This window comes from Chrysoperla carnea, chromosome 2 (genome assembly GCF_905475395.1).
Source record: "Chrysoperla carnea chromosome 2, inChrCarn1.1, whole genome shotgun sequence".
Classification (NCBI taxonomy): domain Eukaryota; kingdom Metazoa; phylum Arthropoda; class Insecta; order Neuroptera; family Chrysopidae; genus Chrysoperla; species Chrysoperla carnea.
In genome coordinates this window covers 22,178,789-22,194,786 of record NC_058338.1, presented here as the reverse complement: position 1 = coordinate 22,194,786, position 15,998 = coordinate 22,178,789, and the positions used below count along the sequence as shown (strand labels likewise).

Here is a 15,998-nt window from a genome sequence, read left to right as displayed (position 1 = left end):
TTGAGAATTTTTTTCCCGTCTCGATTGAAGACAAATTTCCTGAGATTTCTCGAAGAAAAACCCTATAAAAAACCATCTTTATGAAAAAAAAAAATGATTTTTTGAAAATTTTAAATGAAAAATCCCCTTATGAGCTTGATTGATATTACAGAATTGTTTTCGGCAGAGTCTTTCTATCACACACTTAACTAATCGTTTTATCAGATTACTTATCCGTTCTTGTTGTTGTTATTATAAACAATATATAAATTTTATTTAAATAACGTTTTACATAATATATTTTATGAAAAATAAATTGAAATACAATTTTACATTTTTATATTCTTTAAGTGTACTTTATATAATAATATGTAGAAATATAGTTATAGAGCAGCTCTAGAGCTAGCTAGCTAAGCTGTGTTAGTTATAAAAAGGCGATATGAGCTTTGAAAAGAACAGTAATATTTATTTATGAATATCACGAATATATTTATACTATTAGTTAAGTATGATTTGTGGTAAGGTTTTGAATTTACTTTACTATTTTAACTACACATAATAATATGTAACTACAAAATGGTGCAAAAACAAATTTGTTTTGTAAGAGATATGGCATTTTTAACCCACGAACTAAAAAAAAGGGGTGTTATAAGTTTGACCCCTATGTGTGTGTGTGTCTGTCTGTGGCATCGTAGTTCGTAAACGGATGAACCGATTTAGTTTTGTTTCAAAGGTAATTTAATGGAAAGAATCACAAGTGGGAGCTTAAAGTTTCGTTCTCAAAAAAACTAAAAAATTGGCTGAATGATCTTCAAAATAGATTCAGTTTGAAAAAGGCATGACATATAATTTTAACATATAAATAATTACTATGGAAATGAATGGTCAAATAAACCTGGCTCCATTCATTTCGAAAAGTGAAATGGTAAAATAATTAAGTAATTCAAAACAATAATTCAAAAGAACAAAGTCAACTCAAATATTTCAATTAAAATATTTCCAAAAGTTTATCCCAAAAAATGATATCTCTCTAAGTATCTTTTTCATCTCATCTGATGTCCTTGACCATCACTTTGATATTGATTTAAGAAGGAGTGTTGTAAGTTTAAAGTATTTACCTGTGCGTCTGTGTGTTTCTCAGTGGCATCGTATCCCCTAAACGGTCGAATCGACTCGATTGAGAACATTTTATAGCTAAGTATCCAAAAATCGTTTTACAAAGAATAAATTCCATTTGTCGGGGGTTTTTTAAATTTTGTAAACACTTGTTACACAGTGTTTATTAAAATTACATACAACAAATCAAAATGTTCCACTTTGTACCGAACATACAAAATAATATTGTTAATCAGTGTGCCGCGTGTCTACATGTCTACATCGTTCCTGGGCTCATATCTTTACATTTACATTCATATTATATTATTCCTTCAATATATTATAATGGTTCTTGTATTATTATTATATTTTTTGTTTTCTTTACCTATTGTGGGTGTTGATACATACTTGGTACTTTAGAGTAAGGTACTTAACATTTGTATGTACAGAATGTCCAATCAACCAAAATAATCATGTACTTTGTTCTAGGAGACTTCATAAACAGACATAGAAAATTTAAGCTTTGTAAATATAAGAGTGTAAGATTAATCTTTAATATTTTCGAAGTTTTTGAAAACCAAATAAATGGCGGTCGAAAGGCCGCCATAATAATTTTTTAAACTCTTCTTATGTATAAAAAAATGCAAGAATTGATATTCAACACTTTCTATACAGAGTATTTCAACAGATAACTCAGTCAATTGTTTGTTTACACTTGTTTTATTATATTTATACCATGTAATATGCAAGGTATACTAAGTTTAGTCCCAAGTTTGTAACGCTTAAAAATATTGATGCCACTCACAAAATTTTGCTATAGGTATTTCTGCTATAGAATCACCTAATTAGTTCATTTCCAGTTGTCCGTCCGTCCGTCTGTGGACACGATAACTAAAAAACGAAAAAAGATATCCAGCTGAAATTCTTACAGCGTACTCAGGACGTAAAAAGTGAGTTCGAGTTCGTAAATGAGCATCATAGATCAATTAGGTCTTGGGACCGTAGGATCCATCTTGTAAACCATTAGAGATAGAACAAAAGTTTAAATGTAAAAAATGTTCCTTATCAAAAAATAAACAACTTTTGCTTGAAACATTTTTTCGTAAACATCACTGTTTACCCGTGAGGGCGCCAATTAGGTGAAAATTTTATAGTATGTATCATACTTGAATATCAGTTATGTATGTGTCACATGTATGTATGTGCTATGTGATAAAGAAATCAACACTGACTATGCATGGTATTTCAACAATAAATTCAGTCGATTGTTTGATTTCACTTGTTTTTAAATAAAATTTTGAATAGATATGCAATTTTATCCATTCATTTTCCTCGTTTGTGGCAACCTTCAAATTGGTGGAAGTGCAGATAAGTACGTACGTTGGATATACTTTTTTTTATTATTCTTTTATTTTTCGCTTTCTACCAAATTTATTAGATTTACGAAAAACGTTTTACGTTATCTTGAAGAATAACTGTATAAGTCTTTTCCTCTTTTCCTTACGAACATGAGTTGATTTTTCAAATATTTTAACAGACACGTCAAGATTGAGATATGCGTGAGATGCCTCTATCCAGCAACTTTTACAAGGGTAATCTTTTCCAAGAATGAAGAAATACTTAGATAAAGACATTTAAATGCGGCACCGTACCATGAATATTTTAATTTATGAAAAACAGAGCTTATGAATTGAATTTCCTTCGAAATTCAGTGGATTTATCGATATTAAGTTTAAATAATTATTCTAAAATTTTTGTTTTTATCAATTCTCTTTTCTAATATTTCTCTTTTCCGCAAAAACCTTCCTTTAAAAGACCCTAAAACGTTTAATGAATTTATTACATAAATTTTAATAAGATGCCCTTTGATAGTTTACAGGGTGCACCAGCCTGTATTTGAAATGTTCTATTAAATACGTGTAGGTTGTTGATTCAGTAAAGATATAACGGTTTTAATGATGGGTTTCACTTATACCTATATAGTTTTTATATATTTTAAAAGTTGTTTTCGTAAAAATAAAAAAAATAAATAAATATATATTTTACATAAAATATGTACACAAATCTATTTTATATCAATTATTTTATTTAAATATCAAATTAATATTCTTCTTCATTTATTATTTTGTTGTTTGGTAATTTATTTAATATTGCATTTTATTTAATATTTGCATTAATCTTCAATAATTATCTGTTAAGGACGTTCATGCGTCATCGATATTAGTAGAGAAATTAAAAACAATATGATAAAGCGATAGTTTAAATGATTTTCTATGATTTAAAACAGGAAAAATATCCTGTTATCGAATTAATTTCATTAAATTTTAAGTTAAAAAAGTGACTAAAAGTAAGGTTTAACATGGGACTAAATGGAAAATATAAGTCGATATTTTTCAAAAATTATATCGATAACCATACTTGAAACTTTACCAGTTAACTATTATTTAAACTTTTAATAGAATTTCAAAAAAGTTTCTATTTTCTACTAATTTAAAATTCTTTAAAATTTACATACTGTTTCCCTATGAACGCACATAGCAAAACATTTACACGCATGAACGTCCTTAACTTATAGGCCTGTTTAGTGTATTAGCTACTGGAAAAAACTGTGGTACTTGAGAAGGTGTCTTTGAGTATAGAGCTTTTCAGTGAAATCTCAAGTTACCGAAAAAGTAGTTACCGAAAAAGATCAAACAAACTTTAACTACAACGATTAACTACATGTGGAATTAAGATATAGAAAAATGTAAATTTAATGGCATTCATTGGTGGTAAATCAAAACTAAATCTGCATATTTAGGTGTAAAATTAAAATGAAAGTGTCGAAGATGGAAAATTTCAAATTTCACGCTTTATTTTCGGAGCAATTCTCTTAATATCGCCATGCTCGATGTTGTTAAGCTACTCAAAAACCAATTAAGACGACTTGTGTCGAGATTTTGCACTTAATTGGTCCTTGTTTTACTTGTTTTTAAAAAATCAGGTTAATTTAATGATTGGATGTAGAGTTTTTGAGATATCGCAATATTTTGATCGATTTTAGTCCGTATCTCAAAAACTATTCAACCAGTCATCAAATGCACCCGATTTTTGTACTTTTTGGGTCAAAATTACCTTATATACTGAGTTTTATCAAAATTGGAGATACAAAAAATTTCTCGATTTTTGGCAATTTTTTTAAGGGGTACCCCTTTGATAAAATCGAGAAAATCGGGAAAAAATTTTTGTTTCGGAATTTGATGAAACTCGGTGGATGGGGTAATTTTGACCCAAAAAGTATAAAAATCAAGCTAGTTTAATGATTGGATGCAGAGTTTCTAAGATATCGCAATATTTGGATCGATTTTAGTCCGTATCTCAAAAACTATTCGACCAGTCGTCAAATGCACCCGATATTTGTACTTTTTGGGTCAAAATTACCTTATATACTGAGTTTTATCAAAATTGGAGATACAAAAAATTTCTCGATTTTTTGCAATTTTTTTAAGGGGTACCCCTTTGATAAAATCGAGAAAATCGGGAAAAAATTTTTGTTTCGGAATTTGATGAAACTCGGTGGATGGGGTAATTTTGATCCAAAAAGTATAAAAATCAGGTTAATTTAATGATTGGACCTATAGAATGTGAAAATGTCATCAAGTATCATGGGCAAAACTTAATTTTCAAAGAAGTTAGAGTTCCCCACCAAAAAATTAAAATTCATAAAATTGTGAACAAAAGGGTGGATAAGTGAGGGCTATAACGTAACTGGCGGGTATCTGCTAGTCTATTATAAAAGTTTTATTTATAATTTAGCTAAGTTGTTATAAAAATAAATCCTTTAATCAGGTCTAAAAACCAAAAATGATTAATATTTTGATTTCTTATCTTATATTTAGTTTGTAAAATTATAAAATTTAAGATTTGCGACTATATGAACACGTAAGTTTTAAAACAGTTACTTAAGAATAAAGTTTTATTTATGTTTTTATTTATTTTGAAAGTTAAGTAAGTAAATTCGTGATTAAACCTGCTAACATTATATTTTATTAAAACACCTAAGTTAAGTCAGTTATATTAGTTGTGCACAGTAAAATGTTCAATTAACAACATATATTAACTTATTATCATACTAATATCTATTGTACTTAATATACTTATTTCTTAAGGAGTTTCACGATGTCAGCCACAATTAATTCTACACACATTTGAATTGATCATTTGGTGTTTTTATTCATTGGTGTATTGCTATAAAATGGAAAGAGCCAATAACAAAATTCAATAAAAAAAAGCATATATGATAATTTAATCCTTTTTTACCCGATTGCGACGCAAAAAGTGATGATGTGTTTATTAGGTTTTATATGTATGTTAGGTTTTATATGCCTTGAAATCTATTGGAGCAAGGTTAATTTTGATCACAAATTTGAAAAGTATGACCTAAATTTAGTAGGATTACATACTTGATTTATCAAAATTGGATAAAATTTGGATGTGATAGTGCAAAATTAAATTTTTTGGATTCTGATGACGTCATAAAGTTAAAAAATTTGATTTTTTGGATAATACAGGCAAATTTGATCCGATCGTATTGGAATTTTGTTTGAGACCCACTGATTTTGGGTCATTCTTTTCAGCTTTGATGTCAGTTTTTCGCTAACTATCACTGATGTGCTTAATTCCGGGATCAGGATTCCACATTCTTGAAATCTCTTAGAGCTAGGTTAATTTTGATCACAAATTTGAAAAGTACGACCCAAATTAGTTGGATTACATACTTGGTTTATCAAAATTGGCCAAAATTGGATATGCTAGAGCAAAATTAAATAAAAATTCAATATGTCGACAGTTAGACACCATATTGTGAAAAAAATTAAAGTCGAATTACTATGTTGGGTGAAGTCTTTCCCGTTGAATATGTTTTTAATAGACAAATCGATTGAATTAAGAACAATTAAAATAACTCCACGCTTTTATCTTTAGAGCACCACAAAGGGCGAACCGGCTATATTAGTATGCATGTTTGTTCTTTTGGGGCACACTAGAGGCCAAACTTGTAGACCGATTGTGATGATACTCAGGTCAATCAATTTGTTTTAATTTTATCAAAGCCACTAAATGCATGGCATTAATGATAACTCAACAACAAGGACCCATATTGCAAAAAAGAAAGTCGAGGAACTATGTTAAGTGGGGGTATCATTGCATAGATAGTACGTGTGCGGGAAAAGGACATTTTACCCAACTTTCGAAATAAAATAAAATTAAATAACATGCAACTTCTCTATTTCAGGTGGGTACCTTAAACACCTTAACATATAATATTTTGTTTATGCAATTAAAGTGTATATAAAACAGTAATTAAAAAAAAAGAAAAGAATTAAAAGCATGTTATAAAAGTGGGTGCAATTTGATAAAATGTTAAAATAAAATTACACATGAAATTCATGTTTCCATCAATAAAATCACATATTAAATAAAACTTTCTGACATTATTTTCGTGTTTTATGTCCATAATTGTTATTTATCTGTTAAATTTACTCAAAGTAGTTTAGTTGTACACTCAGCATCAACATGACTTAAGATCTTCTTAGCACTTCCTGACACTTGAATTTGTACATCGTTAAGTACTCGATTTTCATTCATAAGAGTGTTTTTAGCTGTGTTTCACTTGCGAATTTAAGGTTCCGTACCCGAAACGTAAATTTAGTAGGATTACATACTTGATTTATCAAAATTGGATAAAATTTGGATGTGATAGAGCAAAATTTAATTTTTTGAATTCTGATGACATAGAGTTAAAAAATTCGATTTTTTGGATAATACAGGCAAATTTGATCCGATCTTATTGACATTTTTTTTGATAAAAACTAATTTTGGGTCATTCTTTTCAGCTATGATGTCAGTTTTTCGCTAACTATCACTGATGTGCTTAATTCCGGGATCAAGACTCCACATTCATGAAATATCTTAGAACTAGGTTAATTTTGATCATAAATTTGAAAAGTATGACCCAAATTTGGTTGGATTACATACTTGGTTTATCAAAATTGGATAAAATTTGGATGTGCTAGAGCAAAAAAGTAATTTAATTGAGAATGTTCTTAGGTATGTTTCCAGTTCAAGTTTAGAGTTCCAAACCTAGAACATAAGTCAGATGTTTTTTAAATTTTGTAAACTTCACTTGCTGGTCTGTTTTGACAACGTGGTATATTTAAAGGTATTTTTTATTAAAATTCTTTAGAATTAAATACTTTAAAATTTCATTAAATGGAAAACATATCTTGAATTTACAGACACAAAGGCCAAATACTTATTTAGTTTAGTCATAACGACGTCACTTAAATAAATGATAATAGTCTTTAAAATCTAATATTGATATACAAGCACGCCTATGATAATAATACCCATTACCCAATAGTTTTACAAATGTATCTTCTAATGATATGGGTGGTACCGCTTTTGAGAAACAAAAAAGATCTTAATCAAAACAGAGATATATAATTATTACATTTTAAAAAATATAAAAAGGCCATCATCTCTGTTTAATGTAGCTAAGTGAAGATCAGATATTTATGCAATAGATTGATATAATTTCATCTTATTGTATACAAAACATGAAATTATGGAAAGAAATGACAAAAATATGAGGTTCAAGTATTATTTTAATTACAAAATTCTAGTAAGATCCTCAACAAGGTATTTTTAACTCTTATTAAAGCTAATATAGGTTAATACAAATTTGAGAAAAGGTTTTTCAAAATTTTTAGTGTTTTTTTAACATATTTGTGTAAAAATATTGCCTTCATTTAAAAACTTTTTGAATGAAAAAACTTATCGGCCTTTTTAAAGGTTTAACAGACATTTTGTGGTTAAAATAATACTTGAACTACATATATTAATATCACTTTCTAGAATGAAAATATGCCAGAAAATATATAATTTGCCTGGTACTTTGAGAGTACGTTTCTCGATAAATCTTTCCGAGAAACCTTACGGGTCTCGAGGAACTGCTTGCTTCAGAATTTCAGAACGCACTAAGTTCCAAAGTTTTCCTGAACTATTTCAAGACTGAGTGTAATGTTTTGTGTGTATAAATTAAAGTTTTGTTAATATGATCTGAAAAAATTATATCGAGGAAAATTAGCAAGTTAACAAAGAGAAAATTGTCAGATAATGTACCATATTCATATTCCGTAATGCAATCTTCGTATCATATTTAATGCATTTCTTGTTCTGGAAGTTTATTAGAATCTGAGCTCAACCGTTTTCCGGAATTTCCAAATTTTCCGTTATTCAGAAGTCCCTAGGTCTTGGCATAATACTGTCTGCTCAAGAATCTTAAATTCTACTGGGCTCTAAAAATGACACAATTACAATACGGTTTGCCATCAAAGAATTTTCAATAGAAAAAAACTCAAAGATGAGAGAACAAAAGCTATACCGCATAACTAAAATTATGGCCGGAAAAACGTTTACACCTAATGTCCAATAAAAACGAGAATCACAAACTTTAAAACGTAGAAGAAATGTTAAAATACAAAATGAGGAAATTCGTCTGTGTTTACTATTTAAATACCGAATGTAAGTATTTGATATTTTGATTTGAATATAAATCCGTTCTCTAATGATCCGTATGAATAGAACTTATACCTACAAAGAAACAATTATATTTGTTTTTATCGATTTTTTCTTAGTAATTTTTAATTTAATAGTAAATTCATCATCAAATTATCAAATACAGAATGTATTCAATTTAATATGTGTTATGTATTCAAAATCAAATATTGTTTTTATCTTTAATTACATTATATATTTGTGCATTATACTCATAAAAAGAATATTGAATCATATTCTTTAAAATATAGAAAAGTAATTTGTTGTAATTTAATTTTTTATAGCATCATTATAGACCAAAATTTCTCAATAATTATTTATTGGTATACACAAAAATATTTAGATATTTAAGATATCCTAAATTCGTTAACGTTTCAAAAAATATTTTTGGAAAACAGGAAATCTAGTAGATTTAATAAACTATTATTCACTTTAAAAAAAGATAGATGTTTGAAACTAAGCACACCTCTTCTTTTGCGGTGACAAAAATTATTTATTAAAGATAATGTCAATTTTCATCTCTTTGTCATTTGGCGTGGTATACCATAAAAATCTCTGCAGAATAAATTCGTCAAGTTAAAATTAGTTCAAAACTTCTTAGCAATTTTTGAATCATATGTACCTACGGAATTTTTGCAGGAAGTAAAATTGTTGAAAATAAATTTTACAACAATTTATCATTTGACAATTATTCCTAACAATTACTGAGAAATTAACGTACAAAGTTATAAATACAAAGATTATTGTTGCTTTATTTCCAATTATGTTTTAAAACTACTTTGAACGTAAATGTCTATGGAAATGTTAAACCTAGAGAAAAAAGAGTTCTAGTAATAAAATATAGTAAAATTTATTCGCCTTGCTTATTACAAAAACTTCAATTTTCCAAAAATTTTTTGAGAAATTTTTGAAAATTAAAAAAAACGAATCCACATTTCGTTTATGCAGCACTCAAAAAACTTGTGTGAACTTTTTGATTTATTTTGCCTTGACAAATTCATTTACGAGAGATTCTTATGATACCTCCTATATTATTACATATTCATAAAATTATGTATAGATTTATGTATTAAATTTTGGATGTTTTTGGGAGAAAGGACAAAACGAATTCAAATTCCAAAGGTTTTAGAATTTATATTCTTTAAAACTGATTTTCATTTAAGGATTAGTTAATATTCTGCCATCAACTTTAAGAAACAAAGTAAAAACAAAAAACAAAATTGGATATCAAAAAAATGTTGACCATGTCTGTCTAGACATTTTATGATATAGTTTGAATAATATTCAAATTTTTAAGCATAAAAAAAATATGTTGATTTTTTTACATTTATACAGCACTAAAAATTTTATGACCCTCACTTGTTACCTCTATGTATAGTTTTAGATCTTTTTGGAGAGTTTTGGAATCATAGAGCTGTGTAGGTTTGTAGATCGGTTAGTCGTTTGCCCGAAGAAAAGAACTGATTTCAATACAACACACTCTGGTAATGCTTGTTAACGTTTTTGGAGCTGCTTGCAGTGTGTGGCAACGATAAAAAAAATAAAAACTGGAATGAAATTGATAAATGACGATTAGTTAGTGTACTTCAGATTCACTAAAAATCACAAAATAAACAAACTTTTAACCAAAAAAAATCAACTTCAAAACAACTATTCCAAAACTAAATTAATATGCACTAAATAGTAAAAAACAACGATAATATTATAATATACAATTATTGTTATTTTTGGAGTCGGTGTCAGCCAAGGAAACAACTGTGACAGAACAGTTTTCTACATTAATTTGGCCCCTGACTCCAAAAATAACAATAATTGTAACTACATTATATTATCGTTATTTTTTTACTTTTTAGTGCATCATTAATTGATTAATTTGTTTTGAAATAGTTTTTTTTCTAAGCAGGTTTTTTTTGTTAAAAGTTTTTTCCATTGAAAAATTATTCAGCAACTTTAGAGGTAAGATATGTAAATAGAGGTTTTGTGGCATTCACACCAAAGTTCTTTGAAATAATATCATGTAGGTCGGATTTTAAGTATTAGTGACAATATTACAAAAAAAAAAAAAAAATTGAGATTTCTTAATATAGAATTATATAATGTATGACAAATCACTAACAATTTATTAAAATTATTTTTCTTATTCTAGTTACAGTTAGGTCGCACGACGATATCCTTTCTTTCATTACCTCTAGATTGTATAGATAAATATTACCAATATGCTTTTAATTTCTAAATCTTACATCAAACAAGAATGGACTCAACGGGAAGTCAGAAATTTGTAAAGATATATAACTATCAAGAAAGAACAGTACAAAACATCAGTTAAACTAACATAGATAGAATAAAATCTTCGGAAGTAAGATGTTTTAACATTTCTATTCTGACTGTTGAGTCAAACCGCACTTTTATTGGGTTTTTTAGATATAATCGAAGAAAATACAAAATCTTTGGTCATTGTGGTCAAAAATTTGATTTGAAAACCTTGTCTTTTGGAGTATTCTAAACACTTTTTGACTCTTACCAATTTTTATCTAACATGGCCTGATAGAGCGTATTTTAGCCTCAATTTCAGCAACACATACCAAGAATTTTTTTTCTTAGCTCAATATAACCGTCGAAAATATGGAATCCTATAGTTTTTATAAATTTTAAATAAAAAATAATGTGGAATCTGGAAATAGGGCACTTCTGTCCCACTTTGTGGGCTTTGTGGGACCAACTTCCATAAAAACCTACTGGGGCGAAGTCCATTCTTGGGTCAAATACCTCGAATATTAAATTTTGCTTTTAGGCGAAGACGAGATGCTTTAGCGTCTGCACTATTAGATTTGTTTGTTTGTGTTTTTATTTTAATGTTACATTTATATTTTGTAAACACCCAAACATTTCGTATACAATCATTTTTGTCAAGAAAAAAAAGTGTTGGCAGGTAACATCTTTTGTAACAAAATATTTGTTTTTTGATTAATGAAGTATAATATATTATTTTTAGGACTATTTGGAGAATAAAATAGGATCAAATAGCACAAGATCTAAGCGTAGTAAAAATCATTCTAGAATTCAAACTCGATAGGCTTACTCTTTCCGCTTTTTATACCATGTATATATATGAAATATATCAAGGTATACTAAGTTTAATCCCAAGTTTGTAACGCTTAAAAATATTAATGCTACGAACCAAATTTTGGTATAGGTGTTCATAAAATCACCTAATTAGTCCATTTTTGGTTGTCCGTTTGTCTGTTAACACGATAACTGTGGCGTGCTCAGGACATAAAAATGAGGTCGAGTTCGTAAATGAGAAATATGGGTCAATTGGATCTTTCGGGTCCGTAGCACCCATCAAGTAAACCGTTAGAGATAGAACAAAAGTTTAAATGTAAAAAATGTAAAAAATGTTCCTTATAAAAAATAAACAACTTTTGTTTGAAACATTTTTTCGTATACATCACTGTTTATCCGTGACGGCGCAAATTATATAGTATGAATTATATGGGAATATCAATTATGTGTGTGTGACATATATGTACACTGTCTTTACATGATATTTCAACAACTAACTCAGTAAATTGTTCGTTATCATTATATTTATTTTATTACTGGTTGGTAAAATATTTTTGGACAGTAAAAATTTGGTTGCTTTGAGCAATCATTTTTTATTGAAAATATCGTAATCAATATTAATTTGTGAAAATAAATCAATTTCAATTTTGTTACCGAGAGTATATTTCAGACTTCGTGGGTAGCGTATTTACCTTATGTGACTTATCAATCAAAACGATAATCATTTAAAAAAAAAAAACATAAATTTTTAATAGTCGTCAAATTAAAATACAATTTTTAAATAAATTCTCTGGTTCGTTTACATAGTGTAATGATCTGATTATTACAAGAGAAAAAAAAACACATTATTACGAACCACACACATCATTACAATGGCCTTTTGTTTTGTCAAATTTAATTATTCATAATTTTTTTCCATTGTATTTTGGAATTGAAAGGGAACCAAAAATATAAACTAATTATGCAACGATTAATAGACATTTAATTTGTTATTGTATATATCGATTAGAATAGCAATTATTTGGCATGTAATTTAGGAGAAACTTGCAAAATACAAAGGACCTCGCACAATTTATATGTAATCTGCATTTCAGTCAAACTTTTTCAAATTTTGGGGAATTATAGTTTAAGTCATTCTGAATTCTGAAAGTTCCCATGGTCACAAGTCATGAAAATGACAGGATTTCAAGTTATCGCTAAATTAAACTTGGAAAATGTACTCATTTATATAAAAAAAAATTATTGTAATTTAATTGTCAAAAATCATGTACGTATATAAGTAGCTGAAAATATTGATCTTAACAATTCATATTATTGATCCACTGAATATTTAACACTGCTTCTTCTTTCAATTTAAGAGAAAGACTCTTTAATATGATCACACGAATAATTAAATATTGATAAATCTTAAGATAAGCAAAATAGTAGAAAATTATATTTTAAAAGATAAGATCTTACAGAATTTGATTTACCTAATTTTTATTTATTGTAAATTGTAATTCAGTTTATTGTAAATTAAATCAAAACTAAATCAATATTAAAGTTTTTTTTTGTTTTATTTTGAATTTTTAATGAATTTTTTTACTTCAAAATTTAAAAGTAACAAATTGTTTATGCAAAGTTTATTCAAATGAATTATTTGAGGAAAAATTTTAGCAAAGCAAATTTCAATTTATATGCAAATTATTTTGACAAAAACAAGAGTTATTTCTAAAAAAAAAAAAAAACAGCCCAATCTTTTGAAAAAAAATCGAAAATGAGCAGATATAAGTAATTTTGCGAGAAAGAAAGAATTAGGTGTACACAATCAAAAAAAGAAGCTTTGAAATAGCTCTCAGTTCTATGAATGGTGATTTTTTTCTAAATAAAAATTTTGTTCAAGAAGATGTTACCACATTAATGAGAAACATTTTGCTTAAAAATTTGATACCATTTAAATGAGAGAAACATATTATCCAAAAAGATTTTGCCACTTAAAAACTTTACTATAAAAACTTACTGATCGTTAAATAGCTTAACATAATTCACAAAATATGGGTAAGAACTATTACCATTAAATAAGATTTTAAATTTTAAATTAATAATACTGCATTGTGCATTGACATCAATGTATCCAGATCAGTGCTTTAAAGCTACGAATCCATCAAACTCACAACTAAATTAAATAAAATTAGATTAATATTCGATAATTATGAAAAGTAAAAGCGCTAGGTACATTCATATTTAGGCAAATTTACCGATTTGCGCCGATTCTCAATTATTGACGATGATTTTCAAAAAAGAGTCATTATACTTTAAAGTATGAATACATTTTTTCCCTGATTGATCCATGTTTGTGACAGAGAAAGATTTTCCAGTATTTTCGTCGGGGATTTAAAAGAGAAAAACTTTGACAATATGATCTTAAAGGTCCGGGAATTAAAAATTAAAAGTAACAATGAATTCGAAAATGGAACGTTATCGTTACTTATTTTGAGAGGTGTCGGGTAGAACAAAAACCACATTTCAGGAAGGAATGATTTACACTAAATCAATTTGTTTAAATATAGCTTCCCATACACAACTGACATACTTAAATGTTAAATACTAAAGAATGCAATAATATCGCACCTAAATTTATGATAAGTGCCAAAGGATACAATAATCATTTCTTATCTGTTACACAAAAATTTATAATTGAAGGATTGGATTACCAAATGTTAACACTATTATAGAAACAAAAAAAAAAATTAACCTGGTGTTAATAATGTATGCGCAGTATGTTGAGAACGTCGGAGACGTTCCCCTTGTTTCACTTGTCGCACTGTACGGCATGTTTGGGCCATCACATTCTGGCATTATTTCAATAAACGTGACGAAAAATAAATAATACACACTTATAACACTTTTTTTTTGAGTAAAATTTATTAACTTTTTACACTTTTTCACATTAAAAAATATCACACAAATTAAAAGAACAAAAGTAATTTATTTTGAAGTAATTAAATTTCTAATTGTCACATAATTGATCGGCAAACAAAATGTAAGAAACTTTCACTAATTTTGGATTTTTTTGTGGCAAACATTTTTTTTTTTTTCAACAAAATTTCACTTTAAGTAACACCAATCACAGTTAAATCACCTTGAATCAATCAACATACACACAGAATTACTTTTAACAATTCGATGAAAAATATTTTTAGAGAAAAATGTGAATTAAAACTATTACAACTTTTAAAAGTTCTTTAAAAATGGATTTTATTTGAAAAAGAGTGTGGGTAACGTTTTAACATTTTGTTTCATGATAGAAAGATAGATTGGAATTTTTTTCGTATGAGAGAATAAGACAATACACATATTTTTCAAAAATAATTATTACAAAGTACAAAAAAAAGTGATGGAACAGCGCGCGATGGTTTGAATATAAGCGCGGCGCGGCAGTAAGGCACGCGGTTCTCTATACACCGCGAGATATATACTAATACTTATTATTGTAGTATATTCATATAGACATTGTATGTAGTATTATTAATGGTATATAATATCTATATAAATATATGTATGTGAAGTGGGGAGTGAGGCGGACAGGCTTTTAAACAACAAAACAACATGTACTTCTTTTTATTTTAAGTTTATTTAAAGGTACAAAATAATATTATCTACATCTATGTTGTTGAACACTCAATGATTCTCCATTCATTGTACGCGATTTATCTACGACAAGCTTCGATACGAAAGCTTAAGTAGTTTATATGGGGTATTCAGTTTCAAATTTGTATATTATATGCTTTATTCGCTCTGCGTATGAGATTTATTTCAGGTGTTTCCATGGTTACGTTACACTACTTAAATAATATGGGACAGCTTTTGAATAAAGTCGTAGAAAGAGTATGGTAGGCTCGCCAAAAGGTCACAACGCACATTCAAAAAAATATATTTTAACCAACGTGGTTACTTAGAATTATTTACCTAGGATTACCTAGGATTAAAATAGTAATTGATCAATGAAAAATCTATCTGCAAAATGTGTTGGTTTGTTAATAAAAATCTGAAGCTTTTATTTGCCAACCATCCTGTATATAAAAACAATCGTATATAACTCTATCACCTTCTTTCCTGTTTTTATACACTTCCTCGCATGCTAAAGTAGGTACTCATGCAAGAAGGCACAAGCCCATTTGCCCCTACCATTTTCAAAGATAATATTTATACAGTATGCACATATTATTATTCTACTGAGTACGGTTTGTTGAATATTATTTAAACCATTCATTTACTTGTGAACA

General features: G+C 27.8%; 1 protein-coding gene across 3 annotated transcripts in view; it reads right to left on the bottom strand.

Moving 5' to 3' along the window:
• Nucleotides 1–15,998, bottom strand: part of LOC123291417 (uncharacterized protein DDB_G0283357-like) — a 121,703-nt gene that overhangs the window by 34,559 nt on the left and 71,146 nt on the right. For 2 of the 3 annotated variants that reach the window (XM_044871693.1, XM_044871694.1), the window contains exon 1: nt 14,468–14,635. The exons of the other annotated variant lie outside the window; for it this stretch is intronic. In XM_044871693.1, coding sequence (XP_044727628.1) covers nt 14,468–14,558 — 91 coding nt within the window. In that variant the 5' untranslated portion in view covers nt 14,559–14,635. Of the gene's footprint in view, nt 1–14,467; nt 14,636–15,998 lie in introns of those variants that run through there. 3 annotated transcript variants of the gene reach the window in all.